Genomic DNA, 19,943 nt, shown 5'->3' on the forward strand with positions numbered 1-19,943 from the left:
ATCGGATCTATCTTCGCATTAATTCAGAATTTTCGTCAATCTCGGCCTGATCTTAAATACAGTCTAAAGTGCCAGAGGTTACTGACTGTCGCGACGGTATCGATGACATTAGTACGCGTCTGTATCGAACAAGAGTTTTATTTTCTTTTTTTGCACACAGATCAGCGCGCGCTGTCTCGATGTAACAAACAATACGTTCGCGTGTCCGGGAAAATTAGAGGAAAGGTTTCGGTGAAAACAATGGACAGGCGACGAAGTAGTATAGTTGCCGGATCGTGCACGCGCACCACGTACTCGTGGACTTATTTCTTCTTACATTTGGCTTTTTTCGACACCACCGCTGCGTTCGACGGTGACTTTGGGTTTGATTGATTCTTGTGCTTTTTACTCTCAACGTGCTGTGCAAACGTACTCTCAGAATTCAAGGAGAGATTACACGGCGCGCAATAGTATTGACCTGAAATCAAAACAGTTCGTTAAGAATACGCGAACAACACCACCGGTCGCATTCTTCTCGAAGGATGTCCTTACCCGATGGTGTTCGGCAAATAGAATAATCTATAGGTCCAGGCGCGACAGGGGTGCACTCATTTTCGTTGGCTAAGAAATGTCTGCGATAAACATGATTTCTTTCTATAGACACTCGTTGACATCACGCGCGATACTTACCAGATTCAGGAACAGGTAACCCGTTCAACTTAAGCATCCTCAGGTGCCTAGCGCCACGTTTGTGCGTTTCCAATTGGTCCTGCCGATTAGCCGATACTCCACACAAATCGCAACGCAACGGCGTCGGATGTGGTGGCGGTGTGTAAACGGGTCCTGTTCCTGGCGCCGGTATCGACGCGGTGCTACCTTCGGATGCGACTGGTTGCGTTGGTGCGGCGGAAGGTACCTCCGCCTGAAAGGCTGCTCCTATCCTGAACCGTCCGGTTGGATCTATTTGATTGTACTGACTCTGACTTTGCGACGACTTCTTCGACGGCCTGTAGAATTCAACGCTCTGGTACGACGAACTTGACGACACGGCTATCTTTCTAAGAATAAATAGAGACACGTATAGGCATCTATGTACCTCGATTGATGTCCGCCGTTTGCCGCCCTAACATGCTTTTTACCAGCGTAGTGTTGCGTCGCATCCGTTTGCGACGTGAACCACGTCTTGCAAATCTGTAACACGAACATACCTTTGAATACTTTTCACTGCGACGCGATCGAATGCTCGTTTCCCCGACTACTTACGTCGCAATAGTTTTGCCAATCGTTGGTCGTGCTACTGACTTGGCCATCCTCGGTCTTTAGTTTCTTCACGCTCTGATTCAGAAACATGGACACTTTCTTTTGATGCGGCTTTCCGTCGTAATGTAACTTCGCTTGCAACGTGGAGTTCATCTAAAAATCATAACTCTTAACCGTCGATGGAAATTCAACAGTTCGCGTGTATTTTTATCGGATAAAGTAATCGAGACTCACAACTGCATTGCACAGATCGCATTTCAGCGGTTTCATTAGCGCTGACAGTTCCCTCTGGGCGCTCGCGACTTTCTCTGCGAAATAGAAAACATAAATCAATCTTTAATTAGCTGAACTGCCATAGGAATCTGGATTCCGATTTCTCAATGATAATTCGATGCACTCCGCAAGGCAATGAAGCACGTTCCGAGTATTTCTCGCGCTGGAGCGCACTTAAATACAAACGTTCTCTAATTACCTGCATCTTGCGCGGGATCGATGAACTCGTTCTTGCGTTTGTGATGCTTGTTCTTGGGTTTGTTGGAGATTTGGATCGGCGGCGATGCGACCGCCGCAGCTGCTGCCTTGTAGGTCGTGTCGTACCATCGTGCATAGAGGTCCGACGTGTCTGCGTCCGTAGGTACCCACCAGGGTGTAGCTGGTTGTCCAGGAGTTTGTGGTTGCATCGCCGGATGCATTATATACGGTGTTGGCACGGGAAGGTTTGGAAACGATGTCGGTGCTTGAACCGTCGTTAGATTAATCGTGGTTACGTTGGTTATAGAACTGGTTGTCGTTTCCATCGTTATCGGTTCTTGTTGTTGTCGTTGCCGTTGATCCATTGTGCACGGTACCTTGTTGTTTTTCGGCGATGCGGCTGGAAGTGGCGGTGGCGGAGGAGGCGGCAGAAAACATTCGAGTCCTGCATTACATAGGATCATTCTAAGAACTGGGACGGGACGTAAATATTTTTTTAAGGAAAGATAGAGAATCAATCAATTCGTTTTTCCGTCGATGATATAATGCACCTGCGAAGCGCAGTTGGAAATCTTGGATAAACTTTCGAAAAGGACATATCTCCGATATTTTTTATACTCTGAATTTTTATGTATTTTGACCTGCTGATTACGAGTATGATAGTGAAAATTGGCGCAAATTTTATTTTCATAGCAAAAACCATGAAAAAACCATAAAAAGTCATAGTTTTATTTACTTCCGTAAATAATGGGAATTTTGAAAAATAATTTAGATAAAAGTTGTAGACCACATAAAAATACACATTTTATGTCCTATTGATTTTGGTCATAAAGACAATAGTTTTTGAGAAAAACGATATTAAATGTTCATAAACTTTGTGGCGCTGTTTCACTGTGGGTAGGAACTCGAGAAAGATCGTAAGAGGGCAGAAAAGGATTTAGGGAGAGGCGAGCATTTCGTCCCGAGCCTACTAGTGGACTAATCAGTAAGGCTTTCTAGCAGGACCTGCCTTAAACGACTGGATATTGGGAAATCGGTCAAGGATTGTATACAAGGTGTTCGGCCACCCCTGGGAAAAATTTTAATGGGAGATTTTAGAGGCCAAAATAAGACAAAAATCAAGAATATCAATTTCTTGATTGAGGCTTCGTCAAAAAGTTATTACAAAATTAAATTAAAAAGTTTCAAATTATTCTGGAAAAAATATTTTGGGTTGCACGGGTCGATTACAATCATTTTTGGTGAATAGACATACCCCCGAAATCCTACTCACTTTCGAGAAAAAAATTCGGGTATGTGCTGAAATTTTTCGGCAAAAAATAAATTTTTCAAATCGTTCTGAACAAATAATTTTCGGTTGCGGGGCTCAATTTCAATCATTTTTTATGAATACACATAACTCGGAGATCCTTCGCACTTTCGAGAAAAAATTCGCCTGTGTTTGCAGATTGACGTTCTACAGGCGAAACTTTAAACATTAATAACTTTTTAACGAAGCCTCGATCAACAAATTGGTATTCTTGATTTTCGTCTTATTTTGGCCTCTAGAATCTCCCATTATAATTTTTCCCAAGGGTGGCCGAACACCCTGTATAATAGCAACGGAAGGGTCAGTTGAGCGCTTGTGAGAACGCGTCCCCTCTAGTGGCGAGCATGGCAAGTGACGCCACAACTTCATATAACTCATCCAACACAAACCATGTTTTATTGTTAATTTCATTAGTTAATACTAGAAAGGGACACAGCAAAGCTCCTCCCTCGCCCACGTGTTTTCTGTATCATAGGATTTTTAACTTTCCACGCGTAGCGAGGTCCACCCTCTGCGGGAAACTTCATCCCTAAAAGGAATAACCCAGACCTAACCTAAACCTAAACTTAAACATTAAATTAAACGACTGTTCGTTATAGAAGAAATAAAACAACCTCATATAAACTAAAAAATAAACCTGTTTGTTCTAAAAACCGAAAACAAAGCGGATAAAACAATCATGACAACTAAAAAATAGCTCCCAATAAAAAAAAACAAAATAAAGTAAAATTACCGCACAAAAACTAAAAAATAAAGGTATTGGTTTCAAAAAATACAAAATTTTGAGCTCTTCACAGACAAATGAATAATAAATTCAAAATGTCCCAGGATAAACGGTTTTAATATCCATGATTAATTGTTCAAAAGGATCACGTTTTAACTTTTTCACACGACGCCGCCATAATAACTCTGAAAGATCATTTTTCTCAGAAAGTATTATCTTTATGACAAAAATCAATACAATATAAAATGTGTATTTTGATGAGGTCTACAACTTTTATCTGAAGTATTTTTCAAAATTCCCATTATTTACGAAAGTAAATAAAAAAACTATGAATTTTATGGGTTTTTCAGGGTTTCCGGCATGAAAATAAAATTTGTGCCAATTTTCACTATCATACTCGCAATCAGCACGTCAAAATACGTAAGAATCCTAAGTATAAAAATAATCGGAGGTATGTTCTTTTCGAAAGTACACCCGAAATCATTAACGTGCATCGATTGTTTCTGTCATAAAGTTTATAAAACTATTACGATAAGAACGTCGAAAGATAAATGCTTTACGAGACGTCTGCGAGCGCGAACCGTAGCCAACATTTTCTATCAATTTCTTCTATCTATGCTCGCGAAAGATTTATAGTCTGTCAAAGAACGATCGCAAAGATCGTAAAGATTTCTCGCGGCCATTTGCGGCATCTGCGACATAAAAGCTTTGTGATATTTTTGTTGAATACGTTTTAAAAATGAGTAACAACAATAATCATAATACTAGGACCGAAACTCGAGGAATATTTTGGATGCGATACGAAACGAATGAATGGCAAACGTTTGCGTTACAAGTTAGATTTATGGTGGCGATAAAAGGTCAGGACAGTTTAAGCACATTCAAGCTATGCATGGAAATGCGCGGGATAAAATATCGAAAGCGCGAAGCAATAAAGTATAAACATAAATATATTGGGCAAGACGAGATGCATATCGATGCAATTTGCTTCGGGTTTCGATTTAATTGCGCGTAATACTAATACTGATTTCGCTAATTTCGCACAAGCCTGCCGATATAAAGCCGGTAATGCCACCCATTTTTATTGGTAACGTGCAAGATACATTTTCCGAACAGCCGTGGATGGCAGCACGCACATTACGCTTATCGTTAGCGATGGGGTCAAGTTCGGTATGCATTCTATTACATTGATATTGTTTCCTCGAGTTCTCGTGTGGCAGCCAAACTTATTCCGTTAGAGTTCGACTGTATGTAGAAGTACTGATACTGCTTTTTAAGGTACTCGTATACAATTCTAATACAGGGTGTTCGGCCAGCCTTGAGCAAAATTTTAATGAGCAATTCTAGAGGCCAAAATAAGACGAAAATCAACAATACCAATTTGTTGATTGAGGCTTCGTTAAAAAGTTATTAACAAAATTATTAATAAAATTTGTCCACCTACACGAATTTTTTTCTCACAAGTGCGTAGCATTTTGGAGGTATGTCTATTTACCAAACATGCTTGTAATTGACCCCTGCAACTAAAAATAATTTTTCCAAGACGATTTGAAATTCTTTTTTTTCACCCAAAATTTTCAGCACTTACTCGAATTTTTGTCTCGAAAGTGGGTAGGGTAGAATTTCGAGGGTATGTCTATTCACCAAAAATGATTGTAATTGACCCACACAACTGAAAATAATTTTTTCAGAATGATTTGAAATTTTTTAATTTTGGCGAAAAAATTTCTGGTCGGTATGGAACTTTAAACGTTAATAAGTTTTTAAGGAAGCCTCAATCAAAAAATTGGTGTTTCTTGATTTTCGTCTTATTTTAGCCTCTAGAATCGCTCATTAAAATTTTTCCCAAGGGTGGCCGAACATCCTGTATGTCCCATCAAGTTTCGATACCATTCGCGATACGTTTAATCCCATTACTACTTATCGACTATCTACACGCTGTCTACGCTCTGCACTTCAGGACCGAACAAGCTGCTTCAGCACCCGTGATCGAGATCGAAGAAAAACATATCTCAAGAACTAGACGAAAGAATTGGTATTTACACGAGTTGAGTAAAATGAAAAGTAATAATAATCGATATGATCCTCACATCATTGTAACAAGAGTGAATACGTTGTGCTTGTTTGTTTATTACGTGTTGCTGAACATGCATCATAGACATCGAGTCAATGGAATATATAATTCGTTTTTATGACAGCAATTATTTTATTAGAATTCTTTATTAAGTGTTGTCATGTTCGTGACTGGAAAACGTATGACGCAGACGATCCGAGTGGACACTGTATTTGTATCAGTATATACGCGACTGTTATTTTTATATTTTAAGATGTCAGCTGATTTCAACGGTCAAGTATTCAATGAAATTTAACAGAAAGCATAAGGGTATTCAACAAATGACTTATCTTTTCGTTTCATGTGTCTGACGTAGGTCGTGATAGGTTCATTCTTCGAGTAATTGTTTCGATAATTAGTGATGTAGATATGTTGTAACTCGCATCCGGCTATTTGTGATGGAATCCATTGCCAATACAAACATTGAATGTTTTTGGTTTCGCAGCAGTATAGTTTCGTTCGTAAACTTACCTTTTCGCAATCATTTCGATAACAAAGTCACAAAAATAATATATTTGTCTAATGATCGATGTACGCGAATATTTACAAGTTCGTGTATTCTTCGATAACAGAGATTCACTAGGGCACACGTCCCTAACAACGTGAATCAAAGAAGAATGTTTCCTAAGAAGAGAGAAACTTACCTGGTATTTCTGGATTTTCGATGATCTTCGTGCTGGACATTTTGCGGTGTAAATATTGCAATATTCTCTATTATTGTTAGAGAAAAACTTGACAGCGAGCAATAATTCCAGCGCGATAAAGAAATTTGTTTTCGAGTCCTTTACACACGCGAATTAGTTTTGCCCTCGTCGTTTTGCACTTCGCACGTTTCGTTGGAACACGATATCATTACCATTCATGTATTACGCTTGACTGTCAATTATTCTTCGAAATAGAAAAATTTGTGAGGTTAATAGGCGAGTTTGACAAGCGACCCGACGACATTACGCGATATTGACCTGTGTGATGCAAGATGGCCGCTAACACTACGTTCGTCGATCGTGAACTATCAAAAATTATTCGAATTGCCACAGAAGAAACGATTTTTCATGGCCAAGTTTTTGAGTATCGTTTGATTGAGAAGGATGGAGGAGAAGACTGAGCTCTTAAAATGTCTCGAGGAAAAAATTTACAGTGGCAAAGCCACGGTACATCGCCTGAAACCTGCAGGAACGGTCGATGGGGTTGAAAAGCTTATACGAAAGATACAACAAGAGATTAGATTTTTAGAAAAGGTACGTCTTATCGAGATTATTGTGAAAACTGTAAGTCTCGTATAGATGTCTTTTTTTGCAACGTTAAATCATTGATAGATGATGTATATAGCTATAGGTTGTGATACTGCCTATCTGATCTTATTATTTTGTACTGTACACATCAGTATAGACAACTATTAAATTGTTATGTATATTTGGATTAATAGTACCAGAATTATAACCTTACGCTATTCTCATAAAGGTACAATCTACAGGAAATGTGAAAAAAGAACATCTACAGAGCACAAATCTGATTCATCTGAACGCGATCGTGGCACGATTATTTTGTGCAGATGAACCCATCAATGTTATGAAACCCTTCAAATACCAGAAATCACGGTTGGAAGTAGATATAGTTTGCAACGGTGGTGCATCTTGGATAAAAGTTATTGCTAGAAATGCCAGAGCACTTACTTTAATTTCGTTGGGCAATGGTGAATATGGACAGAAATCGGTGCTCGATCAAGCAACAAGTTATTTGCAATGTGCCAAATGTTATCCATACCTTTATAGACCTCCAGATGTTATATTTCATTTTGCTTATGGCATAGAAATACCATTAGCCACGCAACTGGAACGCATGGGAGTAATTATCGAAGGAGATAGAATAGAATGCGAAGATGGAAAGAGCATGGACATACATGGTATAAATGTTTTTCTAATATGATAAATGTATGATCATGTATTGTATTACAAACAAAAGGAAAATATTCATTGCTGTCTATTGTTTTGGATATAGATACAGATGACAAATTCTTCACATGGATGTATACATTAGAATCCATGGATGAACATTCGGACAAATGCAAAGAGAATCTACATTCAGATTTAGAAACCTTAAATACATTTTCTCTTGCAACTGAAATAAATATTCTTAATCTAGATGTGTCAACTTTATTGGCTTATGTAACAAACATGACTAATGGATATGATTATTTTATTTATCGAGAACCATTGCTCACGCAACAAGCAGAAATGGAGAGGAAACGTCCAGTGAAACCAATACTAGATAAATTATTTAAAGATAAAGAACTTATTGTCTGCCAAACTGCTTATGAAAATTTCATGAACATTGTAAATGTGATTGGTGGATCCAAAGAAACTCTTAGAGCAAAAGAGCTATTGAACAGAGTTCAGATTGTTAACGATCTACCTACAGGCAGAATTATAGAGAAACTAAATTTGGGTGGTAAAATTAAAGATAGATCTCGACTAGTTTTTGCAACAGGTGAAAATAAGAAAAGCATTACTGTATCTGCAAACGAAGGATTTGTTAGGGCAGCACGTATGCAGGTATAGGCATTTTTTATTCTAAAGTTTAGAAAATTTAAATAATATCAGTAATCATTTTTTTCAGGGCATTGAGTGCACAGTTTTTCTGCATGAACCTAGATCTCTTTCAGAGATTAAAGAGGGTTATGCAGCAAAAATAAATTCATCTTGATATTGGTTGAATGCATTTTAGATTATTGCCAAAAAATATACACAGTACATGAGAAATATTTCTATTGTTTACTGTTAAATGTAATACATAAAGCATATAGAAATTATTTTATATTGGTTCGGGCCTGGTACTCAATTTTATATCTATATTTTCCTCGAATTCTGTAAAATAAAGATTTATTAAAATTAAATTATAATAGAAATGTTTCAAATGTTAAAACCTAAGTATACCATCAATAAATTTGTTCAAGTGTGGATTTCTTTCTCTTGCTAATTGAATATATTCTTTATATTTGATTTCGTTTCGAAGTTGTTTATAACATTTAGCACTATTTAAAAGGGCTTTGATATTTGCGTTGTTTATTTTTAATGCCCACTCACAGTCGGCTAAGGCTTTTTCAAATAATCCAAGGTGAATATAGGACAAGGCTCTATTAATCCACAAGACAGACGAATCTTTTCGTTGCTCTATTGCTTTAGCATAATAAGTAACAGCTTTTTCATAATTTTCCTCTTTAAATGCCCCATTCCCAATTCTTTTCAGTGTTTCTGCTCGTTCATTTCTAATTTTACGATTGTCCGCTCTTTCTTTTGCATCTTTCTCTATACTTTTCATAAATGCTTCTAGATGAACACATTGTCGTTTAATTTGTGAACAAAAAAAATCATAACATTTACATACCTTGTGACATTTGCTCGTTACTATTCCTTTCGTCTGTGGAATATTTGTTAATCACCGTGCGATTAGTTTTTACTTTCAGTTCACAATCTTCGGAAATAATTGTTTCAGATTTCTTTCCTAAAATTTCGTCTGCTAATATTTGACCATGCTTTTGTTCCTCAAGATTAGACGATGCTAATTTCTTCACAATTTTTTCTTAAATGTTTCGATACGCTTAACATTATGTTTATAATCGCTTAGAGTAGTGAATCATAAACGGTGTTCCGCGGAATTGTAAAAACGACGTTCTAGGTAGGAAATTACATTTGAACGAACTTTAGCGTAACTGTGCAATGTGCAGTTTATAACGTAGACAAGATGTAACTGGCATTTTCAAGTGAAGTATCTAACGTTTAGCCCTTGTTATTCTACACATTTTTTTTTATAATCAAAAGTGTTTTGTGACTTTGAAAAGGTTAAGAACTATTGACTTAGAATAGTACATACTTACCAACTTCGGTAACGCGATGCATAAAGTTTTGAAATTCTTCTTCCGTCACTTGCTTATCGATGGTTAAATCGTCTATTATTTTTTGTGCTTCTATTACTTTGTCGCGCATTTGATCGTTTTCTGATTTCTTATTCATATTTCTTACAACTTTTAATACAAATAGAAGAATCTATCCAAATACTTTTGAGACTGTTTAACTACTCTAGGTTTCCATAGTAACATATACAGTATTACAAATTGTGCGTGTAGTAAAGTATCTACGTATACAGTTACTCCTAATGAAGTAGCAATTTATTTGTTGTTTGGGATAGACAGTATAAAATATTTAGGTTAAATTAATTTATTGCAAAAATGAATAAGGACATGTAACAAAGTAAGAAATAAGGTAATGAATTATGGTTAATGTGTACATGTTTACATTTTTGGAAAGTTTTTTTAGTTAAAGAAAAATTTACAATCACAAAAACAGTTTTATTCAGTCTAAATATTATCTTTAATGTAGCAGGTAGTAATTGTTTTAGCTTTCAAAACATTATTTTATTTCTATTAACCATTGGATCCTTTTCTCGGTGGAAATTCTGAAAGCGTCCCTGTATTAAATGTTTGATCAACATTTGTATAAGAATACCTTTGAGATGAACCTCTAATGTTTTCCGTACACTCGTTTTCAATCTCTTCTACTTCAAGGGGATCCATATCTTCGTCTTCTTCCATGTCAGTCGTTATGTCTATTTCGTCTTTTATGTACACAGCACATTTCATACTTTCATTGTTTTCCAAATTAATGGTTTGTTTCCTTCTGTCCAAAGGTTCGTTTTGCAAATTGTCTTGTATAACTATAGGTGCCTTTCCAGCAGTAATTTCTACTTCATCCATAATACATAACTTTTTCAAATGCAATGGCTTATCCTTTGATATAGCTGATAAAATGCGGGGCCAACTAATAACAGGATCAGAAGGTTCTTTTCTTTTTTGAGGCGGTGGGTTAGAAATTCCCCTACTGGTGCTCGGCATATCATTGATGTCTACAATACTGATTCCTGATCTACCAGCCTCCAGACGTTGACTTAATAAATTAATATTACCTTCATCACATTTCTTAATACTCTCCTGCGAATGCTTGGTTGCTCCTTTCTGAAGATGAGTAGATGAAATAAACCTCGACGTCGAACAGGATGTTTTATTTTGTGGCCTGATATTGGATTCGTGATCAGATACAGTTTTCGAAGGCAAACTTTTTGGCTCTTCGTTTTTCAAACGAGATACCGTGGTCGTTTTTCTAGATGTTTCGGGAGAAGCATTGTTGGTTTCCCCCATCAGAACCGAAGTTTGTATGTGTCTCAGTCCAGTAACTTCCAAAATTTCGGCGAGTTTCAACAATCGCCTAACCTCACTTTGGACCACTTGTATTTCACCACAGTACATAAAGTTGACGATTGTCTTAAGGTCGTCTGCCTCGATGTCGTGGAGAATAATCATAGGATGAGGATGATCATTGGCGACGAGTAATCGCCGGAAAAATGAGCTCGAGTTGGCCAATACCATTTTGTGACATTTCAAAATTGTCCCATCCTTACACACCAGAGATAAATCTACAAACTGTTGCTTCTCGTAGCACGTATCGAGGGAAACTGTCAAATGTGTTGGGAAGCTGTGCCATTTCAAACTTAGCACCGTTTCTTCGCTCATTTTGGTTATTGTAATTGATAAGCTGTGTTGGGTTTTATGCAAACGCTTCACGGTACGCGACTTTCGTTTACGACAACGCTATTCGCCATGACACGTGCTGCTGTCATCGCAACTACGTTTCAAGGACTTGTAACATGCTTAGCTACGCGTTTAGTTACGATACTTCTATTTATGAATTGAAAACAATTTAATCCCGGAATATGTAATTGATAGGTTAAAACTTGCAGAATGTGTTCCGCACAATATCGGTATGTAAAGTTCAACGAATCCGTGTACTTTTCGAGAAAAGTTGCATGGTAGAGTGGGGGTTCTACTTTTTAAAAATACTCTGTATAGTAATCGATTTCCGCCAGACAGATGCCAGCGTTATCTAGGAGCATACAAACAAACTATTGGCACGGATACCTGGTCCAAAAATAAAACAGTGAGGAAATTTGTAACGATTACTGAAATGTTCATTAAAACACTTTTTCTCCATAATTATGTGTGTTAAATAAAAAAATGACTCACATAGAAAATGTAGTCTCTTAACTTTGTTGCGTTTAAATCAAATTGTCCAAGGAGAATGAAAATTTATTTTCCTTTGCTAACAAGGAAGATAATCAAAGGGAAATTTTTGCGTAGTTTCGTAAAATTAGTAACTTTCGCAACTTTACAAATAAAAAGGGAGTTTAACTGGAAAGAAGTGCACATATTGTACGCGTGTCGTATTTAAATTTTAAGCATCGCGCCTGTTGGCGGCGCAGGCGCGTTCCCGCGAAGCGATGGATTTCGAGATATCTCGAAACATCGAGTCGCGTGCGACGATTCGTGGACTGCCAATTGGCTTCGATAACAGCAAATGGTCGTTTAATAACAGATGATTGAACGCGTTCCGCGGCGCGGCCTAGCATTTATCTGTCAAAAGTGGTGACGGCCGGCCGATCGGCGATGAGCCGGCTCACGCGCGCCTGTTGATCCTCCTTACGAATCGATTGCAGGTTATCGACACGGATACGCTATTGATGAGAGCCGCGTGTGCAAGTCTGTTGTGTTCAACGTTACGTTTTTTCGAGCGGCATAAACCAACCCACCGATCGCGAGACCGAGTGCACCATCAAGCAAACGTTTAATTCCTTTATTATGTGATCGTGAACCGTGATCGAACGGTAGCACAGAGAAGGCAGGCAGGCAGGAAGGAAGGAATGAACGAAAGAAGTAAAATGCGATACGTTCGAGTCAATGTTTTCTGCTATATCATCGTGGCGGTTCTTTTTCTAGCGCCATTCAGTTACGCAGGTAAGCACAACGGATTCTGTAGAAATGATTATCGGCGTTGTTTGGCAGTAAATTGTATCTTCCTTGTGTACTGTGCGAGACCGAAATTGCTTCGTTCGACCGAACCATTTGGGGTCACCCTTGCTAAGGCCATAATAGTCTTCTTCCGCTTTTTCTCCTCCCCCCAACCCCTCGCCGCTCTTTCGGTCTCTTTCCTTCCTTTTACTCGCGCTTTCTCGTATTCTCTCGCTCCGACTCTTCTCCTCTTGGTCTTCTTTCGGTCCAGAAATTGAGTCCCCTCCGATGTTGTGTTTCTCCGTATTGCGTCGTTGATACGTTACAAGTTATACATTCGCGTGTCGTGTGTTCGATTTTTTCGTCTATCAGCTACTGTCGTACACGGTGCCTCGAGGAAAGATTAGTCACTAATATGTCAGGTACGCTCATTACTAAGTGATCAATTCGTTTGATCAGGTTTATTTAGAGACGTGTACGTACTTCCTCGTTTCCTGAGGACGGCGTAATTAACGCGATATTTCCCAGTACAGTCGTGCGTCCGGGAGTTCTTGATAATGTCAGATTTTTTTCTTCTTCTATTATTTTACTTTATATCGTGTATCCCAAAATATTCGGTGTATGTCGAAAACAGGCGATACTTCTTCGAAATATAAATGGAAATTGCAGAAAACACGTGGGTTCCGTGCGCATTCGATCGACTAATTTGCAAGGTCCGATTTCATTATAGCATTGTTTGTAATTATTCGTACGGTAAGGTATGCTTATTTAGATAAATTTTGAAGAATGAGTGTAAGATAAACGACTGTTTATTCATTTTTCGTTAAATAAAAATAAAAATTTCAATCATAGAGTAGAATATTTTATAACGAATAAGTAAAAAGAATTGAAAACTAATCAAAATAAGAATTTCGTATCTGATTTTTTTATTATTTAGTCATTTTTTTTTTATCGAATAAGGTATTTAATAATAATATTACTGTACTTGATCGTAAACTAATATTCCAATTAATTTTCATTGGCCAATTGAAAACTGAAGTGTTGACTCGAATAGATTACCATTTGTTTATTTGTTCTGCTTTAATCGTCCAAGTATTTTTGTAATTAATAACTTCATTTCTGGGAAACGAATGCTCTAACGGTTTTACATAATTATAAAATAATGCAAAACTTGTTCAAAGTTTGTTCGGAGGTTGGTGATTCCTTTTAGCATGAATTTTGATTATTAATCTTTTAACAATTTAGTATACTATTTTTTCTATTGTATAAGAACTATGTATTTATTAAATTGTAGGTAATAAAGGACATAAAAATAATTGTGGAACGTTGTAGTCAATTCATAATAACAATGTTGATCTTATTTTGTTACTTTTGACGAACTTGTAACTCAACTTTTGGTTAAAATTCTAGTGACGACAAGTTATAAAAACGAATAAATACGTTCTGTATCAAAAATATAATTCTGACGTGTCTCGATATACATACAGAATCATTCAGATAATTATAAACGAGAATATTCTTGTCTACAATGTTTACAATTAGTTACATAATAATCTTATATCTTATTATCGTGTATTTTGTTACAACATGGTACTTTCACGCGATGATTTATGCAAATCTATAACACATGACTCTTCCAACAAACTGTTGCATTCGTTATAACGTAGACCAGTGTTTACCAGAGCGAGAGGAGGGTCGATTTGTAGAGGGTGCGTCTTACAATTGAGAAGAGTTAGTTCGAAAGATTGTAGAAAAATGCGGATAACTTAAACGTCTTTTTTTATTGATACATTAATTGTTGAAGCTTAATGATTACAAGAGTATATTTTTCTTGTAATAGTGGGTCGCCTTTTAACCAGTTTCTTTTTAATTGTTTCTGACGAGTATACTCGTCATGAAAAAAGTGCAAAATTTTGTGTTATGACGAATATATTCGTCATGAGTAATAAGTAGTAACAATTTGCAGTTTAAATTGCAATTTTAGTGAAAACTAAAATATATTCGTAAACTTCATGATACTTGAAATATTTTGAGTCGAAATAAAAGGAACAAATGAAAGTTTATAAATAATTAATATAAAAAAACCGCATATAGTATGAATTATTTTTCGTAAATGTATCGTTGTCTTTTATTAGTCATTGCAGAAGCAAGTATGGATTCATATATTGTTTTAGACTGTGCAATAAGTGGCGCGGCTAATTTCATATTACACATACTCTGTGTTTGACGAGTATACTCGTCATCGCTAAATTTGTGCGACGCAATTTAGATACGCATTTTCCAAAGAGGTCGAAACAGTTAACCAGTTAAAAAATTTAAAAACCATTGTCGTAGGCCGTTTCAAAACCTAGATAACATAGAAAATGATGAATTTACATAAGACGAGACAGTGGAAACATTTGTAGTATTGCCTAATGAGAAAGCGTGTTACTTATCTTTGTAAACGGTCTCCGGTCACGTTCAATTTTTGTAGTCATCGCTCCGACAAGGACAATCAACATTTTGCTCATAATAAGTAAGATGAGTCAACCCGATAACAAAGTCCACGTAGCAGTAATGTTTAGTACGTCGTCGAGTGATTCAGTGGTGTTGCTTTGTTTTTTTTCTTTTCTTACTGTATGACAAATAAATACGTATCTATGAGTATACACGTTACATTCCGAAGCTCGACACGTTCGATTGAAAATGCACGCAATTAATTTCCCGAGGGTAATAATTATCGCGTTGGTGATACGCCCGAACGCGTAGCCCGTCGCGTGCAATTGACTTTTCCAACGAATAATTTCCCACGACGATTCCGTTAATTATTGTAACTTTATCTAGCGGAACAGTTTTGTACGGGATACAGTTACTCGCGTATAAATATTCCATTATAGTTTGCGTAGAACGCACTTGCGTAATTTCGTTTTCTAACCGCGTCTGTTTGCGTTCTACCTGGAGTCGAAGATACAGTTATGTAATTTCTTTTTGCTCGATCCGCGCTCGTTTAGCGATTCGAAAGCCGAGCTTTTCGTTTTCTCGAATACAACCCACGGATGAACGTCACAGAACGCGGATGAAAAGACTCATTGTTCGATAGCGCTATCGAATCTGCAACGTTATCGCGTAGAAGTTCATCGGCCCGTATCAACCATTTGAATTAATCGCACGGAACCGAATGGTGAAATCTTAACGCTTCGATTCTTTCATTTTCAAACGATTACAGAGTCCGAAGAAAAAATATCTGCATTTCCACGAATACGAATCGATTTATAAAAATAATTTAACGTTTGAAAAATGATTAAAGATGTTTCTTTGTTTTATTTTTGTTACAAATATGCGCGATGCATATGTAACATTTTATAGAGAGAGTTTCTTTTTTTACGTATAGCCCACCAAGGAAGCGATAAGATATGAAGACACGACGTGACGTATGTGATAATTGCAACGACAAACCTTGCCCCGTCTTTATTACTGACCACTGAAAAGAACCCCCTGTGTAAAGTATCAGTAACACTTGTAAAACTATGTAATTTTCGTTTGACTAAGTCTATTCTAAAGAAAAAACCTCAGTACAGCAAATCTTGAATAAATAACACAATATGGAATTTATTTATTTTTTATTTTTTGTTAATGGGACCTTTACTAATATATTTCTGAGGTTCTTCTGATTAAAATAAGACCAAACACTATATAACTTGAATCATATTTGCGTATTTAATCGTATTTAACACGATCTTATACTTTATTAGAAGTAAATTGCAAATAAATTATATCGTGTTTGGTCTTATTTTAATCGGAAAATTCTCACAAATACGTTGGTAAAAGTTTCATTAAGAAAAAAACAAAAATAAAAAAGTTTCATGTTTGTATTATGTGCTATGTATGGATTGTTACGAGCGCGAGCGCGAGATCCTGGATTCGGTCGAGGGCAGTATGTACTCGACCGGTGCTTTTAGGTATGGTTGGGAGAGACATAGGAGTTCCAGACGAACCAGGGGCTCTATGTATGTATACCCTGGGAGCCGCTAGAAGGAGTGGACGAACCAGGGGCTTTATACCCTGGGAGCCGCGTAGGTTTTTAGGATCTTGCTCTGTCGTAATGGTACGCCTCGAGCGGTAAAGGTGTACCGGGTTCGTGAGATACTCCTAGTCTTACTGTTAATAGGGTTCAGGGTTGTATTAAGTGAATAATGCAAGTGAGGATAACTACTTGAATATATTCTAGTCGATGCTCAAGTACAATGGTCAATTAACAGAACTAGTACTATTGCTACGTTGCCTTGACGGCGAAAATTCTATGTCGGCTTTTACGCCGCGCGTTCGCGGGAGCTACTTCTCGATTAGTCTAATGAACACTCACTAATAAAACGGCTAAGGTAGGTACGTTGCTTAATGGAGATTATAGCCCGATCTGGGCTCGAGTGTCAAAGTAACGTTGTGGCGAGAGTTTTAGAAAAACTGAGCTCCTCGAGTAAGAAAACGCGGCCCTTATATACTAGAAATTGAGCCCTTACAGTGGCGGGGCATTACCATATAAGGTAATGAAAATTGGGCCGGGTGCTCACATATGGCACATGTCAACCCCGTTCGAGGGGTTGTACGCTAGATGATCAGGCCAACGCATAAGCCACCAAACGTTTCGGTTCCATATATGAGTGATATGTAACAGTATTATCCCATCGATATTCGAGCCCAGATCAGATTACATTACACGATGTTGAGCTTCTGATGTGTCAACGGGAGTTCTTCTGAATAATAGGGATGACTACCGTTCACTTATCCAATTGAAAATGGCACGCAGTTATCCAAGCATTGCTATATAGGGTGTTCGGCTACACCTGGGAAAAATTTTGGTAATTATTTACTTTAGCGATAACTCATCAATTTCGATGACCTTGAAATATATTGCCAAGGTCACTGTTATGAAGATTTTTTCTCTATTGTACATATAACCGCCGCTCGGCCTTAGTTTCCGAGATTTTTCTTCAAAAAGATTGCTGCTACTCCAATGAAGTCTGTCTATACATACATGTCTGTGGCAGCGTGTGTGTAAGCGTTGAATCGTCGATTGTTTATTGTTTCTATAGATACATCGAGGCGGCCGGCAATGGATGCGTATAACGGATGTGCTTAAAAACTCGATGTGAGTAGACGGCCGCGTAAAAACATTTTACCCAAACCTTACTTAAACTTAACTCTTCTACCTAGTAATTAATATAATTGATTAGGTTTAGCTTAGATTCTCTTATACCGGCCGGCCACGCATTCATCTTCTATTTCAAATTTCTTTATTAATATTATCCGATATTAGCTTGACACAGTATACATTATTTGTCGTTGTTCGTCATGATTTTAATACAATTTCTGTTAATAATAACGATAATAATAATAATAATAATAATAATAAAGAATAAAGTTTAATATTTTATCTCGAACTCAACCCGAGGCTAATTCAGACATAAAATTATTTTTGCAAATATCTCGAAAACGAAGGGCGAGCGGCGGTAATATGTATAAAGAAAAAATCTCCCTAACAGTGACCTTGATAGCATATTTCAAGGCCATCGAAATTGGCGAGGAATCGCCAAAGTAAATAATTACCAAAATTTTAATGGGAAATTCTAGAGGCCAAAATAAGACGAAAATCAAGAATATCAATTGGTTAATTGAGGCTTCGTTAAAAAGTTATTACCGTTTAAAGTTTCATATCGACCGGAAAATTTTTCGGCGAAATTAAAAAATTTCAAATTATTCTGAAAAAATTATTTTTGGTTGCGGGGCTCAATTACAATAATTTTTGGTGAATAGACCTACCTCCGAAATCCCACTCACTTTCTCTAGTATCTCACTTTCTCAGTTCTCACTCTAGAATCTCCCATTAAAATTTTTCCCAGGGTTGGCCGAACATCCTGTATAGTGTCAAAGGAATACCAGTCTTTTTTAAGAGATTATGATCATGGAATAACAGTACAATTTCACGATATACATACATATACTTGAATAAACCTCTTTCTAGATTCTAAAAGTGTTGTATTCGAATTCGATAATCTCGAACCCTATATTACTATTTTAGGCACTATTTTATTATTTGAGATTGATAATATTAATGCTAATTACTCTTAGAGGGTTGCAGCATAGTTGGAATACTGTTGATAATTGATGTATCGAAAATCTATTAATGCTACAGTGAAAACTCGATAAATGTCGCTACTCCGGGTCCGGTCAGCAACACTTACGGAATAGGAGAATCGTCTTTCCGCGTCAGTGTGACCACACTACTGCACAGAAGAAAGTTTTTTATTTTTTACTTTTTGTTAATAAAAATTTCACTATCATGTTGGGGAGATTTCTCTGATTAAAATGAGGCTAAACACGATATAAATCGGTCAATATTTGGTAGCATAATATTGAATTAAATATTGTACTTGCGAGTCTTTCTCTCTTTATTTATCCTTCTTGTGCTGTCCTTTTCTATGTTCGGAAATATCAAAGAACGACGCATCGAGGTGATGGCTACATTTATCGAACGGGAGGTAGCTATTTTCAAACGGAACGGTTCCACCGTTTCGTAAGTGATCAAAAACTGCAACACTTATGAAATAGGGGGTTTCGTTAGCTACCACTGTTCGATAAATGTACCAATCCACTGACCTTGCGAAGATACGAGTACACAATATTTAATTCAATATTATGGTAACAAATATTGGCCGATTTATATCGTGTTTAGTCTCATTTTAATTAGAAAAATCTTCCCCACATGATAGTAAAATTTTTATTAAAAAAAAGTAAAAAATAAAAAACTTTCTTCTTGTACAGTAGTGTGGTCACACTGACAGGGACATTTAAACTAAGATGACGAAGGCAATAAAGATTTTTAAAGAAAGCCGCTACGTCTCCGGTTACACTTCGCCTCACTGGTTCAAGAGGGATCCCCCTAGTGGTGGGGATAAAAATGTATCATTTATGGAACAGCTCTTGAGGACATTTATCGAGTTTTCACTGTATTTAATTTGTAACACCGTAAATGATAGGGGTGAATTATCTGTTGACCAATGGCATTTCTAAAAGTACCGTTATTTTGGCATTCTCAATTTAATCTGTGGAATAAAAAAACCTTCAAATATATTAAAACTTTAAAGTAAATCATTTGATCTACTGATTTGTATATTAATTCTATGGCTTCGTGTTAATTTTTGCGATCATTTCGAGAATAAGTTGACATGATATTTTAAGTTTCAGTGCTATGTTATTAATTCGGAATATCGAAGAT

The 19,943-nt window shown here is 36.9% G+C and overlaps 5 protein-coding genes across 6 annotated transcripts in view; 2 read left to right on the plus strand and 3 right to left on the minus strand.

Moving 5' to 3' along the window:
- Positions 1–209: 209 nt before the first annotated feature.
- On the minus strand, positions 210–6,632 carry LOC122403142 (zinc finger protein 346-like). 2 transcript variants are annotated; one of them, XM_043406495.1, is made up of 8 exons: positions 6,501–6,632; positions 1,712–2,155; positions 1,474–1,547; positions 1,243–1,392; positions 1,076–1,170; positions 670–986; positions 532–600; positions 210–457 (listed from the first exon to the last, which is right to left on the minus strand). In XM_043406495.1, exons 1-8 carry the CDS (start codon positions 6,538–6,540, stop codon positions 303–305), a joined length of 1,344 nt encoding a protein of 447 aa, XP_043262430.1. In that variant the 5' UTR covers positions 6,541–6,632; the 3' UTR covers positions 210–302. The 2 variants fall into 2 exon arrangements, with proteins under 2 accessions (XP_043262430.1, XP_043262431.1); XM_043406496.1 differs by lacking the exon at positions 210–457 and having other exon boundaries at positions 532–611.
- LOC122403143 (UPF0415 protein C7orf25 homolog) lies at positions 6,281–8,683 on the plus strand. The gene is made up of 5 exons (XM_043406497.1): positions 6,281–6,548; positions 6,926–7,094; positions 7,318–7,759; positions 7,855–8,408; positions 8,473–8,683. The coding sequence occupies exons 2-5, from the start codon at positions 6,945–6,947 to the stop codon at positions 8,557–8,559; spliced, it is 1,233 nt and encodes a 410-aa protein (XP_043262432.1). The 5' UTR covers positions 6,281–6,548; positions 6,926–6,944; the 3' UTR covers positions 8,560–8,683.
- Positions 8,668–9,866, minus strand: LOC122403106 (tetratricopeptide repeat protein 12-like). Its single transcript, XM_043406440.1, has 4 exons — positions 9,731–9,866; positions 9,241–9,435; positions 8,790–9,182; positions 8,668–8,720 (listed from the first exon to the last, which is right to left on the minus strand). The coding sequence occupies exons 1-4, from the start codon at positions 9,864–9,866 to the stop codon at positions 8,668–8,670; spliced, it is 777 nt and encodes a 258-aa protein (XP_043262375.1).
- A 370-nt stretch (positions 9,867–10,236) lies between these two features.
- On the minus strand, positions 10,237–11,706 carry LOC122403118 (protein bric-a-brac 2-like). The gene has a single exon (XM_043406452.1). The coding sequence runs from the start codon at positions 11,417–11,419 to the stop codon at positions 10,277–10,279; it is 1,143 nt and encodes a 380-aa protein (XP_043262387.1). The 5' UTR covers positions 11,420–11,706; the 3' UTR covers positions 10,237–10,276.
- A 554-nt stretch (positions 11,707–12,260) lies between these two features.
- Positions 12,261–19,943, plus strand: part of LOC122403128 — a 30,149-nt gene continuing 22,466 nt past the window's right edge. The window contains exon 1 of the mRNA XM_043406467.1: positions 12,261–12,697. Within this exon, the coding sequence (XP_043262402.1) occupies positions 12,604–12,697 (94 nt within the window). The 5' untranslated portion in view covers positions 12,261–12,603. The remainder of the gene's footprint in view (positions 12,698–19,943) is intronic.

Source organism: Colletes gigas, unplaced genomic scaffold, assembly GCF_013123115.1.
Source record: "Colletes gigas isolate AHSC1104 unplaced genomic scaffold, ASM1312311v1 Colletes_gigas_Sc00044, whole genome shotgun sequence".
In the NCBI taxonomy this organism is placed as follows: domain Eukaryota; kingdom Metazoa; phylum Arthropoda; class Insecta; order Hymenoptera; family Colletidae; genus Colletes; species Colletes gigas.